The sequence below is a fragment of the Babylonia areolata genome, chromosome 12 (genome assembly GCF_041734735.1).
Source record: "Babylonia areolata isolate BAREFJ2019XMU chromosome 12, ASM4173473v1, whole genome shotgun sequence".
Classification (NCBI taxonomy): Eukaryota; Metazoa; Mollusca; class Gastropoda; order Neogastropoda; family Buccinidae; genus Babylonia; species Babylonia areolata.
In genome coordinates, this window is record NC_134887.1 from 13205345 (window position 1) to 13233286 (window position 27942).

General features: G+C 40.3%; 1 protein-coding gene across 1 annotated transcript; it reads left to right on the plus strand.

The window, feature by feature from the left end:
* On the plus strand, positions 1-27942 carry LOC143288068 (lissencephaly-1 homolog B-like). Its single transcript, XM_076596338.1, has 13 exons — positions 1-101; positions 1963-2139; positions 5101-5179; positions 5720-5794; positions 7504-7710; positions 9593-9689; positions 10894-10965; positions 12894-12996; positions 14853-14949; positions 18207-18338; positions 19003-19104; positions 22976-23132; positions 26623-27942. Exons 2-13 carry the CDS (start codon positions 2108-2110, stop codon positions 26694-26696), a joined length of 1227 nt encoding a protein of 408 aa, XP_076452453.1. The 5' UTR covers positions 1-101; positions 1963-2107; the 3' UTR covers positions 26697-27942.

Here is a 27942-nt window from a genome sequence, read left to right on the forward strand (position 1 = left end):
AAGCAGACGGCCTCAGACAGACAGGAGTGGTGTGCCTGTGTGATTTTATTTCCAGAAAGGGGCCTCCGATCGTGTTATTATAACACAGATTATTCTGACAGGTGAGTTTGGTATTCTGCTACATAACTGTAATCATTCTGTTCTTTGTCGTTGTTCTGAAACGAACCTGGATGTGACGGCTTTCTGTTTCGTCTTGAGCTTTTCGCATGGCAGTCGTGTCATGCAAAAATTATCATTGGTAATTTGAGGGTTAACATCATGTTGATGCTGAGGCTTACGTAATGGAAACGGCATTTCTGGTTCTGGCTTGATGGTTCCGTTGAACTGTTTTCGGTATTCTTCCAATGAAATATTGCTGTAGATCTCTGGTCGCAACTCGTGATGCTGTTGTTCTCGTTCTGTTTATTGATCGAGTCTGAGACTATCGATACTTACTGTACTCATCGGTTAAAATTTATGTCTGGACAGGGTGGAGTCATGGAGAGATGGACTGGCACTGTAGTGACAAAGAGTTAGTGAATCACTACGGCATGCATATCTGTCTTATATGAGAAGATTGAACTCTTCTAGTTTGACTGTGGAGAATTAACCCTTGTCTGAATTTGCTTTCATGAATAATTTGGTTACCAAATTCCCTGCTAAATCGATGGTGGCAAGTGGCGGTTCCAGATGACCATGGCGGGCGGGCGGGGGTGGGGGTGGGGGGGGGGGGGGGGAATTTCCCAAGTACACATGTGTGTGTCTGTGTCATTTTATTTATTTATTTATTATTTTTTAGGAAGCATTGTGACTGACGAACTTGCAGACCAAGCCTTCCTATGTTATTTTTGTGTGACTGTTACTACTCTGCTTCTCCTTTTTTTATTTTTTTTTTATTTTTTTTTAGTTAATATTAGACTTGTTTGTCCATGTTTGAATTTGAATTCATTACAAAGTGATCAATAGTTTAGTTGTTAATCATATTATCAGACTTCCTTGATGGTTTAATCAAGTGTTCAGAGTTAAAATTTGTCCAGCGTCCAGGTTCACTACATACATGTTCAAATCTATTGATGCCTTACTCCCCTGTGTTAATACGTGAAACACATTGGAGGCAAACATACACACACACACACACACACACACACACACACACACAGAGTACTTCACACACACACACACACACACACACACACACACACACATGCACAAAACACATGCACAAAACACATGCACACACACACACACACACACACACACACACACACACACAGTGCTGCACATACATAATATGAATTAGTTTTTCTGAAACAAACATTCTTACACACACACACACTCACACACACACACACACACACACACACACACACACACACACATTCAGTGCTGCACATATACATGGATTCATGATACTCCAAAACTGATAACTGATTTGCACCAACACACACTTGCATACACACTAAGTCCTCCAGAGTTCATACACTACATGTTTAGAAAGAAATACATGTCAGTCCAATGCTGAAAATGTTGTATAAATTTATACTGACAATTAAGCCAGTGTGGAAAATGGTGATTTCCTCTGTGCATGGGTGCAAAACAGTGTGTGCATATCTGTGTGTATGTGTGTCTGTGTCTGTGTGTGTTTATATTATAATGGTATGTTTTTACATTAATAGCAAGGCCAGAGGTGTTTAATTTTGCTTGCAACTTTAGTATATGCAAAATGAAATAAAATATTTCACTTCAGTTTTCATTCCTTTATAATTTGTACATGAATTCATGATTGAAGAAACAGTCCATGTGTAACAAGAAGAAACAACAACAAATGTAAAGAACAGAGAAATGGTAATAATTTTAATGGTACTGGTAGAAAATCCATTTTTACTTCATTCTTCTTTTATGACAATACTTGTATGACAATTTGTGAGTTTGATTTTCATTCACATTATGGACATTATTATATCTTTTGTTTTTCTGTCACAGGTTGAAGATGGCATCATTGTGACTGACTTTCTGAAGAACACAATTATCGTACAAAGTATTCTTGTTTCCATCACAACTAGTGAACTGCAACTAGTTGTTTCCTCAGCATTTTGCTTTCCATCAGACTACGTTGGTATCAAACAGCATGGTACTCTCACAGCGACAGAAAGAAGAACTGTGAGTTGTTGGGTTTTTTTAAGATACTTTTTTTTCCCTTAAAAAAAAAATCTTTTGCTAATTTGCTTTTTTATTTTTTATATGTTAGCAAAATGACCAAAATTAATGTATTATATTTAATGTCATTAGTTAAGTCAATAATTAGACTGTTATGTACACATCATTACATTTAGTTGTATGCTATCATTGATTCTGACATTCCTGCATTTCTCAGTTTGTGTTTGTGATTTTTTTAAGTTCTAAAGTTAACAATCCAATGGTTGCAAAATGACCAAAATTAATGTGTGTATTATATTTAATGTCATTAGTTAAGTCAATAATTAGACTGTTATGTACACATCATTTCATTCAGATGTATGCTATCATTGATTCTGACATTCCTGCATTTCTCAGTTTGTGTTTGTGATTTTTTTTTAAGTTCTAAAGTTAACAATCCAATGGTTTGCAAGCAAAATATCCAAGCACCCTTATGCTAAAACTCAAGTTTTGGCATGAAGTAACATTGTTTACATTCTCTGAATATCATTTGTTGTATCATTAAAAGGAAACCTACTGCATGCAGTGGATACTGTCTATATTGATATGTTTTTGAGCACTTATGATCCTCATCTTCTTTTGAGAACCCTTTGTTGTTGCTTTGAAAGCATAAGTGATATTTGTTGCACTACTGATACAGTGATTGATCTGTGTCTTTCCTTGTTGTAGATAAAACTTGTAAAATAGAAGTGTGTAACACACAAAATGTCAGTGAGTAACAATTTTTTTATCTTCAAAAAAGGACCTTTAGGTAACAAAGGCAATATTTACACCCCATTTTTGTCTCTTGAACAGGGCATCTTCATACTGTCCACATCCAATCATCCCCAGTGCTTAGAAATTTATCGTAATATTGAGTACTGTGTTTAAATTTTAAAACTTACCAAATTCAGGACCAGTCACCTTGAAAACCAAGTATATGGTGGGATAAAAAACAGTCATCAGTATAAAAGCCCACCAGTTTGTATTTTATATAAGTATGATTGAATAAACATGGGAACTACAGCCCACAAATGCAGTTCTAAAGAAAGAAATGAAAACAACAACAACAACAACACAAAACAACAACAAAAAATAAACCCAAGAACAACAACAACAAAAATCAAAACAAAAGAAAACGCTGTTGTACTTTGGGAAGTGTGTGCAGAGACGATAGAGGGAACTGCAGTCGTGATCTGATGGGGGAAATAGCGGTTCATGGAGTTATGGTTATTGATTTTCTGTCTATTGTGTTAGAAGCACAGGTGTTTGTTTTCTTCCACTTCGGTTAGTGTGTGATGACAGATGCAGTTACTGAGTTAATGTATGCATGAATGGCTGTTAGAAAAACAGCCTTTGGGTTGTGTGACACTGGTAATGCGGTAGTTTCATCTTTCTTTGTGGAATAAGCTGATGACTCACTTGGTCCTTTCACCAAAACACTGAATAGGGTGGATCGTACACTTTATTCTACGGGTTTGTTACCTGTTGACAGTTTGTGGAGGATTTAATTATTTTTAGGGGGAAAAGTGATGTACATATTTATATACATTGATGAAAGTACAATTGGACAAAAGCATGAGCTGTTCTGTTGGCTGAAATGCGGGAATAATGTTTTCAGACTCTCTCTCTCTGTGTGTGTGTGTGTGTGTGTGACGCTCACAGATGTCCTGGTGGATATATCATAAAAAATTATGTCTAATCAAAAACATTGGGAAAGTATTTGATAGCATCGACTTGCTTAACACACTGTAACTAAGAGAGTAATTCAGCATGATATGATATCATGGCATTTTAATTTCAAAATGATATGATTGCATTTTAATTTCAAAATACTGTTATTAACATAATGATTTTTGTTAATTAATATTTTTTCCTGAACCATTTGTTGACTTATGAAAATGCTGTGAGCTGTAGTTTATATATAATTTCTATGCTTTCCTTTTTTTCATTATTTTGTCAATGTTATAGTATCTCTCATTTGTTGTTGTCTGTCTACCACTTTTGATTTTTGCCATCATATTAACCCATTCACCACCAATGTCGCATTTCTACTCTAACCAGGTAGAGCACTGGTGTTAATGAAATGTGATCAGATCATGAGTTGGTTATCCTTGAACCTACTGGTTTCATTTTCAGCGGTAGGAATCTAGGATAGGCCATGTTTTGTACACGTTACAGGGGAATCCCCAACTATTCTTAGACACCATCTTTTCAGGGCTTCTGTTGCCAGGGAGTGTTGCACTCTAAATTGACTGGCGGTTAACTTAAAGGGTTAAAAAGGATGAATTCAGTTCACATTGTGGTAGTTCAGAAAGAAGGGGCAGGGTGGGAAGAAATCCTCAGCATGGTAACGAGTGTGAATATAGATGTGGAGTGGTGGCCAAGTGGTAATGCATCCACCTGAAAAGCAATAGAATCTGAGGCCAGGGGATTGAATCCCACACCTGCTAGTTTTTTTTTTCTCTCTTCCTCCACTAGACCTTCAGTGGTGGTCTGGATGCTAGTCATTTTGATGAGATGATGAACATGAGATCCTGTGTGTACATGCACTTAGCGCATGTAAAAGAACCCATGGCAATAAAAAGGTTGTCCCTGGCAAAATTCTGCAGAAAAAACTACTTTTGATAGGAAAACAAATACACCAGCAGGTATCTAAAAAGAAAAGAAAAAGAAAAAATGGGGCTGGTTGTTGCGTGGGAGGCGTTGGGGTATGTGATGGCACTGCACTGTAGTGGCACACTCTCCCTGGGTAGAGCAACCAGAATTTCACACTTGTAGAGTAATCTGTTGTGACAATACAATACAATACTATACGTTACGATACGATACGGTATGATGCAATACAATATGTTATGACACAGTACAATACAGTACAATGACAATGCAATGCAGTACAATACAATACAATACAATACTGATGTGAACTGATATGTGTGTTTTCAGAAACAAGGCAATCGCTGATTACCTTGGCGCTAATGGCTTCCTCACAGCTCTTGAACACTTTCAGAAGGAAGCAGCCTTGGTAAGAGGGAGCCTTCATCAGCAACAGTATCAGCTTCACAAGATAAAGACACACAAGACTCAGAATGCACACACATCTCATACAAAACACACACGTACCAATGCTTCAAGAGACAGGGGATCAGGTGTTGAAAGAAAAATTAACTTTGAAGAAATTGTTAATGAAATATGCCATCTTTGAATAGATTGTGAGTATGACATGCCATCTTTGAAGAAATTGTTAATATGATATGCCATTTTCAAGTTTACTGAGAGAGAAAGTGTGTATGCATGCCTATATCTGCAGTTGATTTTAGATGCTAGCAAACATGTCTGTTGCATAGATCTGTGTTTGTACATTATATGGAATGAGTGTGCAGTTACACATGTTATTGTGCTTGCATGCATGATTTAATTTCTGTCTCTAAAAATGCCAGTTATGTGTCTTGCAACAGTGGCAATAATTAACAGTCTCAAAGAGCGATACATTTAGGAAAGAGTTATAGAAAATTTTGTTTAGCTTACAGTGATAATTGTAGATTTATTTCTGTTGCTGTTTCAGTCAGATGAGGTGGAGAAGAAATACAGTGGCCTGCTGGAAAAGAAATGGACATCAGTCATACGTCTTCAGAAGAGGGTAAAATGAAACATTGAAATTGGCTTCGCTTGTACAGATCTGTTAGATTGAAGGAGTTGTGCTTTTGCTATGTTCTTCGGTTGAAAACTTCGTTATGATACCATTGCAGATACTTTTATAATGTTACTGGGACTTTATTTTTTATATAATTATATCTTAAATATTATTATTAAAGCATTTGTATACTTCTTAGTGCATGTTATAGATTTTGTAAAGGTTAGCATGTATTTTAGAAAAAAAAAAGGAGTTAAGATTCATGATACTAAATACTCAGTAACAAAATAGTAATTTAGAAGTATGAATACTTTTGATATAGATAAAGATATACAAACATAGAGTAGATACATCTTGGTATGGAATGAAATAGGATGTCTGTGTGGTGGGAATGGCAGAGAAAGAGACAGACTGAGGGACAAAGGAGAAAGGTGGCTTTTTTTTTTGTATGATAACTCCCCCCCTCGCCCCCCCCCCCCCCCCCCCCCCCAAACATACGTTTAAAATAATAACAAACAAACAAACAAAAAGAAAAAGAAAAAAAAAAAAGAATTATCCCATGAGATAACTTTCATGGACGACATTCATCATTCATATTATAAGATGATAAAAACCTGGATCCTGTGTTCAGCATGGGTGGATGTAAAAGAACCCAGGGTTTTCTGTTGAAAAATCCACTGTGATAGTGAAACAAATGCGCCATCAGACAGAAAGAAAGAAAATAATTTGGGTGGTGCTTGGAGAGCAGCCTGAATTTACCACAGAGAAATGACGCCTCCTTGAGAAACTGCAATACTATTTGATATGATATGATATAGGATGAAAGACATGATAACACAATACAGTGCTACAGAATACAAAACAGCACGGCACAACACATCACAGTACAACATGATACAACACAACACAGTACAACATAATACAACACAACACAGCACAACACAGCACAGTACAACAAGTACAACACAACACATCACAGTACAACATGATACAACACAACACAGCACAACACAGCACAGTACAACAAGTACAACACAACACATCACAGTACAACATGATACAACACAACACAGCACAACACAGCACAGTACAACAAGTACAACACAACACATCACAGTACAACATGATACAACACAACACAGTACAACATAATACAACACAACACAGCACAACTTAACACAGTACATCATAATACAACGCAACACAGTACATCTCAACAGTATTTTTATAACATAGTACAACACAACACAATACAACACAGTTCAGATTAATCCAACACAACACAGTATAACATAATACAACACAACAGAGTACAACACAGTATAATGCAACATAATACAACACAACATAACACAGTACATCATAATACAGCATAACACAGTGTAACACAACACAATACAATATTATACAACACAACACAATACAGCACAGCACAACACAATACAGCATAATACACCATGCCGCAACACAGTACAACACAGTACAAAGCAACACAGTACAACAACACATCACAACACAAGCCAGTACAGCACAACACAATACAGTACAACAACACAACACAATGCAACCCAGCACAGTGTAACACAACACAGTTCAGCACAACACAGTACAGCACAACACAACACAGTATAACAACAAACCCAGTAAAACACAACACAGCACAGTACAGACACAATACAACAACAGCAACTCTAACGTCTGTGGGGATCGCTCAGGTGATGGACCTGGAGGCCAAGCTGACGGAGGCGGAGAAGGAGGTGAACTCTGGGGCCCCCACACGCGACCGCCGCGCCCCCTCGGAGTGGATCCCCAGGCCCCCTGAGCGTTACTCGCTGAGCGGCCACCGCATGCCCATCACCCGCGTCCTCCTGCACCCAGTGTTCTCCCTCATGGTGTCCTGCAGCGAGGATGCCACCATCAAGGTCAGGGTCATGAAGGGGTCAAGGGGTCATGCCGGGAGGAGGGGGGTCAAGGGGTCATGTCCTTGAGGGGTCAGGCATTGGGGGGGGGGGTCAGTGTCATGCCCTTGAGGGGTCAGGGGTCATACCTTGTGGGGGGGTCATTGGTCATGCATGGATGTCAGGATGTCAGTAGTTTGTCTTGTCATTTGTGGGTTTTGTTTTCGTATGGAAATTGTGTTTCCCTTGTCTCTTTTAGTTTTAGGTGAAAAGGGTTTCTCAGTCATGGCGTTTGTTTGCAGTTTTTTTGTTTTCTGCCTCTTCCATGTGAAAAGGGTTTTTTCTGTGTTGTTTTTTTCTTTCAGTATGGTTTGCATTTTCATTTACAGGGCATGAGTTTCTTCAGACTGTAGCCTGAAATGAGACTGGACTGAAGGAAAGATTTGGAAAGAGGCAAATTTTAAAGTTTTATATGTAATGGTGGAGGTGACACAGTGATTTCAGACTGAAACAGTTAGTCTCAGTCTCACCCCGAGTGAAAGTTATATATTTCCTTACAGGAAGTGTAAGAATTGCATGCCCTCAAACACAACAACATTTTCAGAATAGATGTGTGTACACACACACACACACACATGTATGCACACAGGCAGTCACACACACGCACACAGAGATGTGTACATGCACATGCACAAACGCACATAAACACACATGCACACACACGTGTGTTTAAAAATTTCAAAGATTATCTGCTGCTTCTATCAAGTGTTCGTTTCCTCTATTTAGAATTGTCTTTTTTCATCTTTGGGGAGCTATCGGTGATGTTAATAGTGGTATCTGTATGATATTGAGAGACTTGACGCATTAGCTTTTCTGAGCTAATCGTTTGAATGGTTTCTGTATGAAACATAATAAAGCATGAACTTGTAAGAACTGATCACAGGATTGGTTTCTGTGTGAGACATAATCATGCATGATCTTTTATGAACTGATGACTGGATTGGTTTCTGTGTGAGACATAATCATGCATGATCTTTTATAAACTGATCACAGGATTGGTTTCTGTGTGAGACATAATCATGCATGATCTTTTATGAACTGATCACAGGATTGGTTTCTGTGTGAGACATAATCGTGCATGATCTTTTATAAACTGATCACAGGATTGGTTTCTGTGTGAGACATAATCATGCATGATCTTTTATGAACTGATCACAGGATTGGTTTCTGTGTGAGACATAATCATGCATGATCTTTTATGAACTGATCACTGGATTGGTTTCTGTGTGAGACATAATCAGGCATGAAATTTTATGAACTGATTACAGGATTGGTATCCCTTTGAACTCTTCATGAATCTGTCAGTTTCAGTTTCAGTTTCAGTAGCTCAAGGAGGCGTCACTGCGTTCGGACAAATCCATATACGCTACACCACATCTGCCAAGCAGATGCCTCAACAACTGACAAGACATGTCAATCAGCTTGCCTGAAAAATGTCTTGGTGCTTTAGAAAAAAGCTTAAACATTGGGAAAAAAAAGTGTCATGAATGTGTTAAATGTAGCCTCTGTAAAATGCAGTTTAGCTGTCTGCTTAAACCTGAGTCTGGTTCTTCATTCATTTGCATTCTTTAATGTTCACAGACTTTGAAATATTGCACTTACACAGTGGCAGAACAAATTTTCACTATATTTCAACCTTTTCTTTTTTTTTCTTCTTTTTATGTCTTAAGATTTTATTTCCCTAGCTGATTAAAGACAGAACTCTGAATGCCAACTTGTTCGGTTTGATGGTTTTTGTTTGTGTTTTTAATCTTGTGTGTGTGTGTGTTTGTTGTTGTTGTTGTTGTTGTTTTTGTTTTGTTTGTTGTCCTCACAAGCGGTTGGACTGTTTAACTGTTGCATGCAGGTGTGGGATTACGAGACTGGGGATTACGAGAGGACGTTGAAAGGTCACACAGACTCTGTGCAGGATGTGGCCTTTGACACCAATGGCAAGCTGTTAGGTAGGTCTGGTCTGTTTGTGGACACTGTTGTCAAAAAAAAAAAGAGAAAAAGTTATTAAAAATTAGATAAAAAGCCAGAATATTAGTCATTTGGATGAGACGATAAACCAAGGTCACATGTGCAGCATGCATTTAGCGCACGTCAAAGAACCCACAGCAACAAAAGGGTTGTCCTTGGCAAAATTATGTAGAAAAATCCACTTTGACAGGAAAACAAATAAATCTGCAGGGAGAAAAAAGGGTGGAGTTCTCAGTGTAGCGAAGCGCTCTCTTTGGGGGAAGAGTAGCCCGAATTTCACACAGAGAAATCTGTTGTGACAAAGAGAGTAGTACAAAAACAGAAAAGAGAATATTTTTAGTGAATACAGCTCTGTGTAAGAATGTGGTGGTTTTGCGTAGTTGAGGAATTTAATGCCAGTTAATTTAAGGTACCATTCAGTTTTTAGGGGGTTTGGGGTGGGGGGTGGGTGGGAGGGGGGGTTGGAATTGTGATGAATGGGGGGATGTGGAGGTTGATGAGATAGAAATGGGGGGAGACAGAACTGGGGCGGTAAACTGATGGCTGCCTTCCCTGAGTTTCAGTTTCAGTTTCAGTAGCTCAAGGAGGCGTCACTGCGTTTGGACAAATCCATATACGCTACACCACATCTGCCAAGCAGATGCCTGACCAGCGGCATAGCCCAATGCGCTTAGTCAGGCCTTGAAGAAAAAAAAAAGGTGAATAAATAATAGATAAGCGTACATAAATAAGTAAATAAATACATAAATAGATAAGTAAATAAATAATAATTATAATATGAAAAGAAAAAAAAGTTAGTGATGATAATAAATGATAATAATAATAATAAATAAATAAATAAATAAATGCCTTCCCTGAATTAAACTAGAGCTTGGGAATACCCATCATCAAGAACTTTACACTCTTGTTTTGATCCATGTCCTTTCAACTCCACTGTTTAGTTAATTATGTAACACCTGACTTTTACTGTATTTTATTCTAAGTTTTTTTGTTTTTTTAAGATTTGGTTATGTTTCATAACTTAAGAAATTGAAAATTATATGAACTTAGCTTTGATTGACTTTTGATTTCTAAATCTTTGGGTTTTTTTAGTTGACATTTATTTCTTGTGACGTCTGACATGTGCTTTCAAAAATCATTGGTTTGTATTTTCCTTTTAACCCCCCTTTTCTTCTCATTTTTCAGCCTCCTGCTCAGCAGACATGACCATCAAACTGTGGGACTTCCAAGGCTTCGAGTGTCTGAAGACAATGTATGGTGAGTGCCTGTCCTACCAAAGTAAAAAAAACAGTTGTTTTTTTTTTTAAACCTGCTATAACAGAAACTATATATTATATTCATAACAGTGTTTGTCAAACTTGCCTATATGAAACATAACATTAGTCAAATTTGCTACATTTCCGACTAAGCCATTATTGTCATCAGTAGGGGGCTTAGTAGATGGTGTTCTAAGTATGTTACTACTGAACACCACCGAAGTGACTCAGCAACAGTGCAGGGTCTCGTCTGGTGTGTGGCCCCCTGGCAACCTAATATCGATGGTACCCTGTCGACACTAGGACTGCGACAGATGAACTTGGGTGTGGCTGTGTATGGGGGGGACTTGAAATGAGCGGCGTGGAAGTAATGCCACTGAAACAGTGCAGATGATGGGGCAGCAAGAAAAAAAAAAAGCAAAAAAAAAAAGCCTATATTGGAGATAACCTGTTGAGAAGTGTTTTACGATGTTCAGCAAGTGGAAGGTGACATGTACATACTGCAGTATTTCTCACACTTGCATGTGTTTGTGCGTGTGCGTATGTGAGGAAGAGGAGTGGGAGGTGGGAGAGGTATGTGTGTGGTGGGTTTAAAATTTTATTTTTTTTTATAGAAATGCTACACCATTTCAAAAAAGTATTTCCAGCAAATTTGTTTCTTAACCCATTCAACCCTGGGGAGTTTACAGCCCGTGCAGGCTTCATTCATTGCTGTGTTGACGGGGGGAAAGAAACTAAGAAAATATACTGTTACATCTGGAAAAAAAAAACTGTGGAAGTTAGTTCCCTTTTCACTACACATACTTTACCGTGACCCACTAGTGCAGACTCCGGCAGGGAGTCCGATTCCTGTCCTGTGCAAACTACTATCCGCCTATGCGGAGAAAACGAAAGTAGCTACGGCCGATAATCTCCCGGAAGTAGGTTACCTCCCCTCTGTATCCCTGACTAGCTTCCTCTTTTTCCGGTAGCCATCTTGACTCCTGATCCTGCGCTCTTCATACGGCTAAGTTTTTTTCATATTTCTGTCTCTCTATCAATTCTTTGACACTCATGTTTTGTATCTGATGAAGACTTGTATCAGGTCACAAATTTACTTAGCTCTTTTGGCCAATCGAGCTAAAATTATGGTGCAGTCGCAATCGTAAGCCCTTTTTTTGCCGTTTATGCGTATGTATACAGGAACATGAAAACTGTTCTAATGAGACAAATTTTGACTCCAGAGTAATGCTTCGGCACAAGGCTCAATTAAGTTAAGTGTTTTTCATGCTCCTTTACCTTGTTCATGCCACATGAATGAAAGAATGATATGGATACTTTTTAGTGCCTATCCTCTGTCAGAGACCAAGCTCTAAGCGCTTTACAAACAAGGGGTTATTTACACAACAGGCTACCTACCTGGGTAGAGCCAACTGATGGCTGCCATTGGGTGCTCATTGTTTGTTTCCTGTGTCATGCAATCACATTTCAGGCATGCACATATACACACTCATACAGATATGTAACATTTTACATGTATGACAGTTTTGTTTATTTAGCTGCCATGTAGGCAGCCATACTCCATTTTAGGGGGTGTGCATGCTGGGTATACTCATGTTTACATAACCCACCGAACGCTGACATGGATTAATAGGGTCTTTAACAAGCAAATTTGATCTTTGTGTGTATACACACGAAGGGGGTTCAGGCATAAGCAGGTCTGCACATATGTTGACCAGGGAGATCGGAAAAATCTCCACCCTTTACCAACCGAGATTCGAACCCAGGATTCTCAGATTGAAAGTCCAACGCTTTAACCGCTCGGCTATTGCTGTGTTAAAACATGCTTAGAGCCACAGGGCAAGCACTGTATAAATGCACAATATTATTGACATTGTTATTACTAGAACTGTTATCATTATTGCTATGTTAATGTGTGTGTTGATACAGGCCATGACCACAACGTGTCCAGTATTGCCTTCATGCCCAATGGAGACTTTGTGGTGTCGGCGTCAAGAGACAAAACCATCAAGATGTGGGAGGTGGCCACAGGGTATGTTCCTTCAGTGCAGGGGTTGTATGTCCTTCCTTCGTTGGGCTTGTGGCTGGTCCAGAGTTGTCATTCAACAAAACTTTTGATTGATGTGGATATTTACTTATATAGCGCCAATCCTTGTTGGTCATTCAGCAAAGCTTTTGATTGATAATGATGTTTAGTAAAATAGCGCCTATCCTTGTTGGTTTTGTGTCTGATCCAGAGTCGTCATTCAACAAAACTTTTGACTGATGTGGATATTTACTTAAATTAGCGCCCATCCTTGTTGGCTTTGCGTCTGATCCAGAGTCGTCATTCAGCAAAACTTTTGACCGATGTGGATATTTACTGAAATAGCGCCCATCCTTGTTGGTTTTGCGTCTGATCCATAGTTGTCATTCAACAAAACTTTTGACCGATGTGGATATTGTATAGCGCCAATCCTTGTTGGTTTTGCGTCTGATGCAGAGTCGTCATTCAGCAAAGCTTTTGATTGATGTGGATATTAGTTTAATTACTTATTAAAATCAGAAACAATGACCGCCCCCATCCCCCCCAAAAAAAAAGTAATTATTAATTTTTATATATATATAAATAAAATTTAAAAAAATATATATATAAATACAAAAACAACAACAACAACAACAACAATAATAATAATAATAATAATACAATAATAAAAATACCAAAAAAAAAAAAATATATATATATATATATATGATATCTTGCTACATTTATACACATTTCTATTTACACTATAAAACACCTGTGTTCAGAGACCAAGCTCTAGGCTTTACATACATAGAGTCATTTGCCCAACAAGCTGCCTACCTGGGTAGAGTTGACTTGAGAGTTGCCTTTTAAGTGCTCATCATTCGTTTCCTGTTTCTATCAGTCAGGCTTTCAGTTTTGCGTGTGCACACACACATACACACATACACATGCAGGCAGGCTTGTATGCGATGAGAGTAGGAACCAAATGAAAATATGGTGATAACCAAATACATTCAAGAAAAATGAAATGCGAGGAAATCTGATGTCTCACACCTTCAACAAAGATATTTGTCCAGTGAAAAGCACACTTAAAAAAAAAAAAAATTTAATTACTTTTTACTTCAGAATATGACAAATTGGGATATAGGCTAGAAAATTTATGTTTGTGCGGCAGTGTGCTTCTTTTCTGTTTTTCAGTTCACACTATAATTTAGTCTTAATTCAGGGGAAAGAACAAACATGGAAAACTTATTTCAAAGCGAGTGGTGCATTTCCTTGCAAGTGTTTTGTGGAAGATGTGTGAATCAAGAGAATTTTTGTATTTGTATTTGTATTTCTTTTTATCACAACAGATTTCTCTGTGTGAAATTTGGGCTGCTCTCCCCAGGGAGAGCGCTTCGCTATACTACAGTGCCACCCATTTTTTTGTAATTTTTCCTGCGTGCAGTTTTATTTGTTTTTCCTATCGAAGTGGATTTTTCTACAGAATTTTGCCAGGAACAGCCTTTTTGTTGCCGTGGGTTCTTTTACGTGCGCTAAGTGCATGCTGCACACGGGACCGCGGTTTATCGTCTCATCCGAATGACTAACGTCCAGACCACCACTCAAGGTCTAGTGGAGGGGGAGAAAATATCGGCGGCTGAACTGTGATTCGAACCAGCACGCTCAGATTCTCTTGCTTCCCAGGCGGACGCACTACCTCTAGGCCATAACTCAAAAGTTTTTTTGAAGATCATTCTATTATTATTATTATCATACATATATCTTTTGATTGACTGTGCTGGTGCTTTTCCTTGCAGTTGTCTTCATGAAAAAATGTGTGAATCAAGAGAATGTGAAAGGAAGGGAAAGGTTATGTTTGGGTGTTTTTCTGTTTTCAGTTACTGTGTGAAGACATTCTCCGGTCACAGAGAGTGGGTGCGGATGGTGAGGGTGAATCAGGATGGCTCTTTACTGGCTACCTGCTCCAACGATCAGGTACCTGGACATAGTATTATGATAATGATAAGATAATAATAATAATAATAATGATAATAATCCGTTTACATGATGCTTTGGAACATCACATGGCAGTCTGAAATAACAAGTCAGTCAGGCATAAACCGCTGAAGAACCCTTCCCACATTCAAGCACTCACAACGGACTGCACAAACTCTGTTGTGTGTATGCGTGCGCGCTTACACACACACACACACACATGCGCGCGCGCGCACACAACACACATGTGCGCGCGCGCACACACACACACACACACACACACACACACACAGGCTCTGAAGACAAAAAGCATTACTGGTATTAAACGCACACTGTGAACAGCAGATACTTTTTGCGGTGTTCTTTCACGGTGATAATGACAGCAGGATAGGTTCAAATCCTGGTCATGGTACGTGATGGGTTAAGGGTGGAGATTTTTTCAAGGCAACAGATGTGCAAACCTGCCACTGCCTGATCCCTCTTTGTGTGTAGACGCATGCAAAGATAATATTTTCACATTAACCCCTTGACTGCCGTAGGATGCAGTACTTATTTACACTGAAATAACCCTGGGAGGTTGAAAATTTACACATTTGATCTGCAGTGGTATGACTGTTTTTTTTTTTTTCAGCTGATTGGTTTGGGTATTGATTTATGGCTACTTTCTGCTCCTTTTTTTCTCTCTCTCTCCTGGCAGTCAAGGGGTTAAAGATTCCATCCATCTCTTTGTTCAGTGGATTATGGAAACAATAAAACATGCCCAGCCTGTACAGCCCCCTGAAAACGGAGTATGGTTGCCTACATGGTGGGGTGAAAGTGGTCATGCTCGTAAAAAGCCACTCATACATGTATTCGAGCGAATGTGGGAACTGCATCCCTTGAAAGCAGAAAAAGGTGGACAGCTAATAATAAAAAAGATTTTTATGAAATGTGTGGAATTGCGCTTGCTCGTGACACGCTCTGCCAGGGGAGAGCAGCCTTCTTCTTCTTCTGCGTTCACTCGTATACACATGAGTGGGCTTTTACGTGTATGACCGTTTTTACCCTGCCATGTAGGCAGCCATACTCCGTTTTCGGGGGTGTGCATGCTGGGTATGTTCTTGTTTCCATAACCCACCGAACGCTGACATGGATTACAGGATCTTTAACATGCGTATTTGATCTTCTGCTTGCATATACACACGAAGAGGGTTCAGGCACTAGCAGGTCTGCACATATGTTGACCTGGGAGATTGTAAAAATCTCCACCTTTTACCCACCAGGCGCCGTCACCGTGATTCGAACCCGGGACCCTCAGATTGAAAGTCCAACGCTTTAACCACTCAGCTATTGCGCCCATCATGGTGGGATAAAAACAGTCATCAGTATAAAAGCCCACCAGTTTGTATTTTATATAAGTATGATTGAATGAACATGGGAACTACAGCCCACAAATGCAGTTCTAAAGAACAGCCAAAATTTCACACAGTGAAGAAGTCTTTTGTGACAGTTTTGGTTTTTCAGTTTCAGCTTCTCATGGAGGCATCACTGCATTCGGACGACAAATCCATATTCGCCACCCATTTGCTGGACAGATGCCTGACCAGCAGCATAGCCCAGTGCACTTAGTCAGGCCTTGAAATTGATTACATATATATGTGTACCCATCAGAGTAGATTTCTTCAACAGAATTTTGTGATAGGACAACACGTTTGCGATTTTTAAAAAAAAAATTTTTTTTTTACAGTGCGCCAAGTGTGTGCTGCACACAGGGACCTTGGATTATCGTCTCATGAGTATGACCAGATGCTCAGTTTGATTTCCCAGTCAGACTTGGGAAAATTTGCAAGACTGGGATTCGAGCCCAGATCCTTGGGAACACTATATTGGCAGATTAGGGTCTTAACCATTCTGCCATCTTCCTCCAAAGAGGCAAAGCGACTTAGGGTAATAGAATAGACTGGAAAATCAAACTAAGTGTCAAGTCATTCGAATGAGACTATAAACTGAGGTCCCGTGTGCAGCACTCTTTTGGTGTACTGAAAAAAAACAAACAAAAAAAAACAAAACAAACCCACGGCAACAAAAGTGTCTTCTGGCAAAATTCTGTGGAAATAATCCGCTCTGACAGGTACACAAACACACATGCATGCACTCCAGGCCTGAATTGCTACTTTGGGTTACGCTGCTGTCCGGCAATGCATTCACTCCAGGCCTGAATTGCCACTTTGGGTTACGCTGCTGTCCGGCAATGAATGCACTCCAGACCTGAATTGCTACTTTGGGTTACGCTGCTGTCCGGCAATGAATGCACTCCAGACCTGAATTGCTACTTTGGGTTACGCTGCTGTCCGGCAATGAATGCACTCCAGACCTGAATTGTTACTTTGGGTTACGCTGCTGTCCGGCAATGCATTCACTCCAGGCCTGAATTGTTACTTTGGGTTACGCTGCTGTCCGGCAATGCATTAACTCCAGGCCTGAATTGTTACTTAGTGTTACGCTGCTGTCCGGCAATGCACGCACTCCAGGCCTGAATTGTAACTTTGGGTTACGCTGCTGTCCGGCAATGCATTCACTCCAGGCCTGAATTGCTACTTTGGGTTACGCTGCTGTCCGGCAGTGCATTCACTCAAGGCCTGAACTGTTATTTAGTGTTACGCTGCTGTCCGGCAATGCATGCACGCCAGGCCTGAAGTATTACTTTGGGTTACGCTGCTGTCCGGCAATGAATGCACTCCAGGCCTGAATCTTTACTTTGGGTTACGCTGCTGTCCGGCAACGCATTCACTCCAGGCCTGAGCTGTTACTTTGGGTTACGCTGCTGTCCGGCAGTGCATTCACTCCAGGCCTGAACTGTTACTTTGGGTTACGCTGCTTTCAGGCGATGCATGCACTCAAGGCCTGAATTGTTACTTAGTGTTACGCTGCTGTCAGGCGATGCATTCACTCAAGGCCTGAATTGTTACCTAGTATTATGCTGCTGTCCAGCAATGCATTCACTCCAGGCCTGAATTGTTACTTAGTGTTACGCTGCTGTCCGGCAATGAATGCACTCCAGGCCTGAATTGCTATTTTGGGTTACGCTGCTGTCCGTCAGTGCATTCACTCCAGGCCTGAATCTTTACTTTGGGTAACGCTGCAGGTCAGACATCTGCGTAGCAGAGATGTGGCGTAATGTAAGGTACACAGATTTGTCTAAACGCAATGATGCCTCCTTGAGAAACAGGAACTGAAACTGAACAAAAAAACTGTCTCCTTTTCGCCTGTGGCCACAGACTGTGCGGGTGTGGGTGGTGTCGACCAAGGAGTGCAAGATGGAGCTGCGTGAACACGAACACGTGGTGGAGTGCGTGGCCTGGGCCCCGGAGGCGTCCGTACCTGCCATCGCTGAGGCTGCTGGCATGGAGGTCCGTCTTTGTTGGGGAAGGGGGGTGGTCTGGTAGTTTTTTCTGTTTGTGTGTCCGGGGGTGTGAGTGTGGTTGGGGGGGGGGGGGGGGGGGGCATGTAACTTTGATTGTTCATAGAATGGAAGCAAACAATAATCTGATCATAGTAGATGGAAATTTGAATAGTTATTGTTATTGTTTAAGGGGGGAAAAAAAAAGCAAGTATTTGTGTACCTGGAAAACGAATGTGTGTTTGTTTGCAGGTTAAAAGCGTATGTGTCAGGTTTAAAAGATAGTATGTTTGTGGGCAGGTAAAAAGCGTGGGTTTTTTTGGGCATGTTTAAAGTGTATGTTTGTATACAGGTTTAAAAACAAAAAAAAAGCGAATGTGTGTATACATGTGGAAGACAGGTATGTTTGTGTGCATATGAAAGGCAAATGTGTTTGTGTGCATTTGAAAGACATGTGTTTGTGTGCACATAAAAGACAAATATGTTTGTGCGCATATGAAAGACAGGTATGTTTGTGTGCATATGAAAGACAGGTGTGTTTCTGTGCACATGAAAGACAAATGTATTTGTGTGCATGTGAAGACAGGTGTGTGTGTGTGTGTGTGTGTGTGTGTGCATATGAAAGATGCCTGTTTATATGCATGTGACCATGAAAGACCTGGATGTGTGTGCAGTTGAAGAACAAGAAACAGCCAGGTCCTTTCCTGGCATCAGGGTCGCGTGACAAGACCATCAAGTTTTGGGACGTCGGCAACGGGCTGTGCCTCTTCACCCTGGTCTGTTTCTTCCTTCCTTACCCTGTGATTCTTTTACGTACGCTAAGTGCATGCTGCACACAGGGACCTCGGTTTATCGTCTTCATCCGAATGACTAGCGTCCAGACCACCACTCAAGGTCTAGTGGAGGCGGCTGAGCCGTGATTCCAACCAGCGCGCTCAGATTCTTTCGCTTCCTAGGCGGACGCGTTACCTCTAGGCCATCACTCCACGTGCTGACACTCTCACAACACTCACTTTCTAATTTGCTTTAAACGAAAAACAAAAGGACGAGAAGGAAAAACAAAAAAACCCCCTGTAGAATGTGTAGCAGGCTAGTACATTTTTTTGGTGTGTGAAATAAGTCTATCTTTGCTTGTGGTATGTGATAAAAACAAATTAAAAAAAAGAATTAAGGGGGTTAGTATAGACACTCTCATAACATTCACTTTCTAACTTGCTTCTCTAGGAAAAGAAAAAAGGCAATGACAAACAAAAAAACGTAGCATGTTTATACATTTTTTTGGTGTGTGTGTGTAATAAGTTTATCTTCACTAGTGGTAATGTAATACAGAAAATTAAAAAAAAATGAAGGGTGGTTAGTATTGACACTGTTAATACATTCACTTTCTAACTTGCTTTTAAAAGAAAAGAAAGAAAAGACAATGAAAAACAAAGAGAAAGTAGAATATGTAGTGGGTTATTACATTTTTTGGGTGTGTGTAATAAGTATATCTTCACTAGAGGCATGTAATTAAACTTTTTTTTTTTTAATGAAAAATGAGGGTTAGAGCTATTTTTAAAAACGAGACAGTGTTTAATTAGTCATTAACTTTTATGCAGGTTTAAAGCAGGGTTTAAACGTGACCAGCTTTTTGGATTATTTTGCTTTACTTGATTTATTGACAAAAAAATAAAAAAACAACAACTGCACTTCAAAATGTACAAGTTTATGTGATACTGATGAAGAAAAATAACTGTGTATCATGCATATACACATATACACCAAATGTGCAAGTGTGTGTTGACACACAAGTGTTGACACACACACTTGTACATTTTGTGTATGCATGATACTCACACACTTGCACATTTTGAGTATGCATGAAACACGGTGAAGAAAAAATTCTGCATTTCTACCATTGAAGAAAGATTTCTGCATTTCAAAATGTACATATGTGTGTGATACTGATGAACACAAATTACTGCGTATCTTGCAGACACAAAATGTACAAGTGTGTGTGCCATACAATTAAATAACAAGAGAGGCAAGGCCTTCAAGACTCACTTGTGATACACTGAAAAAAAAATCTAATCGTTAAAATGTGTTCTGTATAATCTCAAAATGTAATGTATAAGATGAGAAAGATGAGTTTAAAGCGAATTAAGTCCCCTAGCATAATTACAGAGTAATTTCCCTTTTTTTTACACCTCTGCACCAAAACGTATGCAAAAATAAATAAAACTTTCATGCTTAGCAAAAGAAGTTCCTGTTTGAACAAAAAATGATAATAATGACTGCTCTTGTTGTTGGGTCAGAATATCAGATCAAAGTGCCAAGTTTAGAGAATACAAAAAATAAAAATATAACAGTAAATGCAGTTTGCATATAATTAGGCTTCATTACCGCATTTCAAAACGCACGTGTGTGTGTAATAGTACTGATGAAGAAAAAGTGGTGCTGTATTTAATAAACAAAACAAAACAAGTGTGTGTAGTCAAGCATTCAGTTTCATAACAGAGCTTTGTGGTGAAAGATCCTTGTGTTCCCAAAATATTGCACATTCTGCAGAGCAGCAAGTTTGGACTTGACATTTCTTTGTTTCTTTCATAATCATAGATTTGAATGTTCTTTCTCTCCTTTATTTTCTTTCTATTGTTTGTTTGTCTGTTTTTTTTTCTTTGTCTTAAAAAAAAAATCATTTTTAATGATGCTCAGGTTCTTTCTTTCTTTTCTTTAAAAAAGGTGAAAATTTGGCATTATTTTCTACATAATCGCAAAACTGTAAAAATAAGATGAGAAATTTGATTTTGTATATGTAATAGCCCAACACATCATAAACCAGTTCTGAAAGTTTCATTTTCTTACTCTGTATTTTGTATTTTTTGTAATTTTTTTCCAAACCCATACAAATAGGCTGTCTGTGGGGAAAAGCAAAGGAGAAAATTTGCCGTCCTGAGTGAGTTAAGACCAGACTTGGCAGCTATTTTTATTATAAATTCTGATTATTGTTATAGGTGGGTATTGTTAGGTATCATCCAGGATTCACAAAAATGCAAAAAAAAATTACACTCTTCATGCACTGGTTGCCATGGAAACAGTTCAGCAATTTTTAGAAAGAAATGACACTTTCTGTTCTTGAATTTGTGAAATAAACAGCTGTGACAAAAGAACTTTCACTTTGACTCGGCTATCCTAATGTAGAAAGTGAGTTCAGGTAATAATGAGTCAAAAACAAAAAGAAAAACTGAAAACTGAAGTATCTGTAATAGTTTTATAGTTATAGAGCTTTAATTTTGTTTGTGTGTTGGCCATTTTGAATCGTTTCCATGGTAACCTGTGCATGAAGAGTGTATTCTTTTTACATTTTTGTGGATCCTGGTTGATACCTAACAATATCCACCTATACTAATAATCAGAATTCAGAATAAACTGTTTTTGAAAATAGCTGCCAAGTCTGGCCTTAAATTCGACTTACTGTTTTCTGAAAGAAACAAAACAATATTGTGAAAACTTTACAGCATTTGTCTCTGCTATTCATATTTCTTTTCATTCAAACTTTGTACATTGATAGGGAATCTAATTCTGTTCTGTTGTGATGGAAAATGATTGTTAATGTGTGTCTTTTACCTGCTTGCTAGTGTGGGCCTTTTGTATTCGTTTACTTTGTGAATTGACTCTTTTTGTTTACATGGTGTGTGTCGAGGTGTTGATGAATAATGTTTCTGTGGCCACAGGGGCTACATGAAATAAACTTCTTGCCTTGCCTAGCCTTACCTTGCCTTGCCTTGCCTTGCCTTGCCTTGCCTTGCCTTGCCTAGCCTTGCCTTGCCTAGCCTTGCCTTGCCTTGCCTAGCCTTGCCTTGCCTTGCTTAGCCTTGCCTTGCCTTGCCTTGCCTTGCCTTGCCTAGCCTTGCTTAGCCTTGCCTTGCCTTGCTTAGCCTTGCCTTGCTTAGCCTTGCCTTGCCTAGCCTTGCCTGGCCTTGCTTTGCCTTGCCTAGCCTTGCTTTGCCTTACTTAGCCTTGCCTTGCCTTGCCTTGCCTGGCCTTGCCAGGCCTTGCCTTGCCTAGCCTTGCCTTGCTTAGCCTTGCCTTGCTTAGCCTTGCCTAGCCTTACCTTGCCTTGCCTTGCCTTGCCTTGCTTAGCCTTGCCTTGCCTTGCCTTGCCTTGCTTAGCCTTGCCTAGCCTTGCCTTGCCTTGCCTTGCCTTGCTTAGCCTTGCCTTGCCTTGCCTTGCCTTGCTTAGCCTTGCCTTGCCTTGCCTTGCCTTGCCTTGCTTAGCCTTGCCTTGCCTTGCTTAGCCTTGCCTTACCTTGCCTTGCCTTGCCTTGCCTAGCCTTGCCTTGCCTTGCCTAGCCTTGCCTTGCTTAGCCTTGCCTTGCCTTGCCTTGCCTAGCCTAGCCTTGCCTTGCCTAGCCTTGCCTTGCCTTGCCTAGCCTTGCCTAGCCTTGCCTAGCCTTGCCTTGCTTAGCCTTGCCTTGCCTTGCCTTGCCTTGCCTTGCTTAGCCTTGCCTTGCTTAGCCTTGCCTTGCCTTGCCTTGCCTTGCCTTGCTTAGCCTTGCCTTGCCTTGCCTTGCCTTGCCTTGCCTTGCCTTGCCTTGCCTTGCCTTGCCTTGCCTGGCCTTGCCTTGCCTTGCCTTGTAACATCAACGGGTGGTGTGTGTTTCCCAGATCGGTCATGACAACTGGATACGAGGCCTGAAGTTCCATGTTGGGGGCCGATACCTGCTGTCGGCCTGTGACGACAAGACGCTGCGTGTCTGGGACCTGCCCAACAAACGGAACCACAAGACCCTGCAGGCACACAGCCACTTCGTGACCTCCCTGGGTGAGTGGGGGGAGGGGCTGGTGGGGGGGGTGGGGGGGGGACAGAGGGGGGATGGGGTGGGGGGGGACAGGGGGGATGGGGTGGGATGCTCGCATGTCTGGGAGGAAGGTGGCAGGATAGTTAAGACGCTTATTTGCATTTGCATTTGCATTTCTTTTTATCACAACAGATTTCTCTGTGTGAAATTCGGGCTGCTCTCCACAGGGAGAGCGCGTCTCTACACTACAACGCCACCCATTTTTTTGTATTTTTTCCTGCGTGCAGTTTTATTTGTTTTTCCTATCGCAGTGGATTTTTCTACAGAATTTTGCCAGGAACAACCCTTTTGCTGCCGTGGGTTCTTTTACGTGCGCTAAGTGCATGCTGCACACGGGACCTTGGTTTATAGTCTTTTCCGAATGACTAGTGTCCAGACCACCACTCAAGGTCTAGTGGAGGTGGAGAAAATATCGGAGGCTGAGCCGTGATTCAAACCAGCGCGCTCAGATTCCTAGGCGGACGCGTTACCTCCAGGCCATCACTCCACGTATCTTATCTCCCGTTACAGTGTCTGTGAGGGTCTGGGTTAGAGTCCCGTTCTCACCCTTTCTCCTAAGTTTGACTGGAAAACCAGACTGAGCGTTGAGTTATTCCGATGAGACTATGAACTGAGGGCCTGTTTGCAGCACACTGAAAAAGAACCCATGGCAAGGAGAATGTTCTCCTCTGGCAAAATTCTGTAGAAGGAATCGGAACTGATAGATGAACAAACATGTGCATGCACTCAAGGCCTGACTAGCACATGGGGTTATGCTGCTCTCAGGGATCTGCCTTGCAGATGTGTAGTGTATGAGGCTTTGTCTGAGGGCAGTGACACCTTGAGAAACTGACACTGATCAAACAATTCAATTCAATTCAAATTCAATTCAAAAACATTTTATTAATCCACATGGAAATTAACGCGTGCAATCACAGGCTTGTTGTAGACACCAACATAAAAATGAACATATGTACCATACAATACACTAAAACAAGTCAGTTATTAACTCTCAGTAGCTGACTGAAACAGCCCCACACCCGCACACCCCCACACATGCGCACACATTAAGACAATAAAGACAATAAAAATAACTGGGGGTAAGTGGGGGAGGGGAGAGGAGGGGGCGGGTGGGGTTGGGGGGGAGGTGTGGATGTAGGAGGGCCTCCTATGTCTGGGTGGTCATCACCTTTTTTGCATGGTAGAGGATGGAAAGCGTGCGTGTGCACACAATGTTATAGATGAGCTGAATTTAGCCGGATGATGATGATGATAATAATAATAATGGATACTTATATAGCACACTATCCAGAAATCTGCTCAAGGTGCTTTACAAAAACGCTTTTGTTAACATAAAACATTATCTATGTTACATACACACACCAAAATGTGACCACACACACACACACACACACACACACACACACACTGCACACACACACACACACTGCATACATACATTTTAACATACATGTGTATCTAACAGCTACTCTTAACACATACGCACACATAGGCAGGCACAAACTTACATAAACACACGCACACACGATGATGTGACTTTTAGTTTTTCCAGGTGTGTGTGTGGTGTTAGGGGATTGGTGGGGGGGATGATGGGTTAAGTCATTCCAGTCTTGCAGTTTGAGTGGATGCACAGACACACATGTGCATGCACACACGTGCATGCATGTACACATGCACACACGCGCAAACACACATGCGTGCATGCACACACACACATGCACATTCTCTCTCTCTCTCTCTCTCTCTCTCTCTCTCTCTCCCACTCCCACTCTGTATACATGGGAGCAAGTCTTATGGATTAAACCAGATTTCTGTAACAATAAAATTTCATCTGCTTCAGGATTGGCAAAAATTCATTAGGTTGTTACACAATCGTTCAGGATTTGACAAATTGCATTTAGCAGGTTTGGTTTCGTTAAGTTGTGGTTATAATACAGCATGACACAATTTCTTACATGCAATGAAAAGAAAAGAAAATTCTTGACTGACTAACCTACCTGCGGTGTTAATCATTGTATGCTGATGTTAAAACGTTTGAATTAACAAATCTTCCTTAAAAGTGGTTGAGTTAACAACATGATTTATCGTTTTGTCCCATTTTACCTCCAGGTTGGTTTCTAGGGGAAGTGTGTGGCAAACGATCATTGTACTTTTGTTAAGAAGTGTCCCAGCTGGAAATGTATGGTGTGAAGACAGTTATATTGGTGGAAAGTTCAGGGGGGGGGGGATGGGGAAATGTAATTTACACTATTTATTTTTTGATTGTATTACAGTTGTTTTTCTTTATTTTTTTCTCCTTTTAAAAAATTTTTTTTTAATTAAGTCGTGATTTTTGTTTTTTGGGGGGTGGGGCAGGTTGAGTTAATTTTCAAAGTTTTTGCCACACCACTTCTTGTACCTCTGCACAAAAATAAAAGGTACAATGCTAGTATCTTGTGACAACACCTCCTTTTCATGGCTTGAATTCTTTTTTTTTTTTTTTTTTTTTTTTCCAAATCCATGGTGAGGGTCCATGTCTTGCATGCATGCAGGAAGATGGAATCTGCCAGTACTTGTAGGAGTCTGATCTTGTGTGTCGAGGGGATGTTACTGTCCTCCTACACAGGTTTCAGTCTGGACTGGTGCTGATGCTGTCTTTGCTAGTAAATGCTGCCCATGAGATTTCTAGTTTCGGATCCTTCATAGGTGCTTATGATGGATCCCAGGTAGACGAACTGTTGAACAGTTCTTAGCTTCTGCACCTGGACAGTTGCATCAGCAGTGAATACTGCAGGCATAAAAAACAAACAAGAAACAAACAAATAATAATGATGGTATTTATATAGCGCTGAATCTTGTGCAGAGACAAATCTAAGCGCTTTCACACCAGTCATTCACACGCAAACCCACCAACAACAAAAACAAATGATGACATCTCCCTAGTCTTCACCCATAACAAGCTTCTGTCCCTGGACAGTTGCATCAGCAGTGAATACTGCAGGTGCAAAAACAAACAAACAAGAAACAAACAAACCCGCCAACAACGAAAACAAACGATGACATCTCCCCAGTCATCACCCACAACAAGCTGCTGGACATCCTGAGGGTAGTATTCAGTGTGCACATACATATTATTGTACTTAGGTGTAGAGCTTGTGGAGAGGGAGGGGATTGAGTGAGTAAAGGAGACACAGAGAGAGAGTGAGAGGGTGTGTGTGTGTATGTATACCATGCTTCTCTTTCAGGGAGTATGATTTTGTGTGAAGCCATCATGTATGTGTAATATATGTTGCATGGTCTTGTAAGTGTTTGAACATGCCATTGGGAAGAAGACAGATTAAAAACATGAGGAAAAAAAAAGAAAAAAAAGAAGAAAAGACAACAGAAAGGAGAAAAATGATGATGGAAGAAAAAAAAAAGAAAGACAAAAAAAACAACAACAAAAAAACAAGCTGCTGAACGTGGTTGTTACAGACATGCACAAGAGCAGTCCCTACGTGGTGACGGGAAGTGTGGACCAGACTGTGAAGGTGTGGGAATGCCGCTAACCGTCCTCATTGCCAGGGGACGGACCACCCAACAAACAACCTCGCTGACCGCCTCCTCTGGAGACACCTGGCTGTCAAAAACAGGACTACACAGACTAGCCATACCCCATCACCCTGGACATGATACATTCAGAAATGATTTTAAAAACAAACAAACCGAGAGATGGGAACTGCAGAAAAATAAGACCATTAACAGAAAACAGTAAACAATTTAGTTCTTTGTTTTGTTTTGTTTACAAAAGATCATTAACTCGAAAGAACAAACAAGTTTTTTTTTCTGTTTTGGTCTTGTATTGTCAGTGTTTTTTTTGGTTTTTTTTTGTATGAAATGTGATACCTGTTAGCCCCAGAGAGAGAGAGTTGATGCAGTAGATTGTAGTATGAACGGATTTGATCTGTGAGTACTTTGCGATTCCGACGCAAGGTGGCGAGGCGCTGAAGTTTGGGATCAGTTTGTGAAGAGAAATGAGGAGAAAAAACCAACACAGGATGTTTCCGCATGCTGCAGACAGTTTTCGTTTCTCTTGTCCGTTGCATGCCGTGTTGTTGCTTGGACTACACTGTTTGGGGGCAGGAGGAGGTAACCCACACATCCACTCTTGTCCGTTGCATGCCGATGTTGTTGCTTGGACTACACTGTTTGAGGGCAGGAGGAGGTAACCCACACATCCTCGCAAACCCTGGCTTTCACGTTATCCCACACTTTCCCGCAAAGTAAGAGAAAGCGTGGGATTGTAAGAAAGCGTAGTCTGACAGGAAGCGTGGTTTTTCTGTTTGTTTGTTGTTTTTTTTCAACAAGATCTGTGGAAAAGGAAAAAGTATGCCGTGGATGTTGTCGCGCGTGATGTTGTCGTGTAGGTTTCAGTTTGTTCGTATGAAGCAGTATGCACCTTATCCTGATTCATCCTTTCACTTTTGATTCTTGTCAATCTTAGCCCACCCTCTTTTTCTTGTTAATTTTTTTCTCTCCATACTTTTGACTCCTTTCGTTGTTTTTTTATGTGCTGGGTGTCAAGGAGAATGTGTTGCTTAAGAAATTTGGCGTTGTTATTTTTTTTTTAATGACACAAAGAAACTTTGCCCCATCTGAACCTCAGCTTTCCTCTTTGTGTAATTTTTTTTTTCTGGATTATTTGTGTTCATTATATTGTTGTGTTCCAAGATCAGTGCTCTTGTCCACTGTGCTAAGGAGGTAGAGCATATTAAAAATATTCATGATTATTATTACTGCAACTTTTTTAATTAA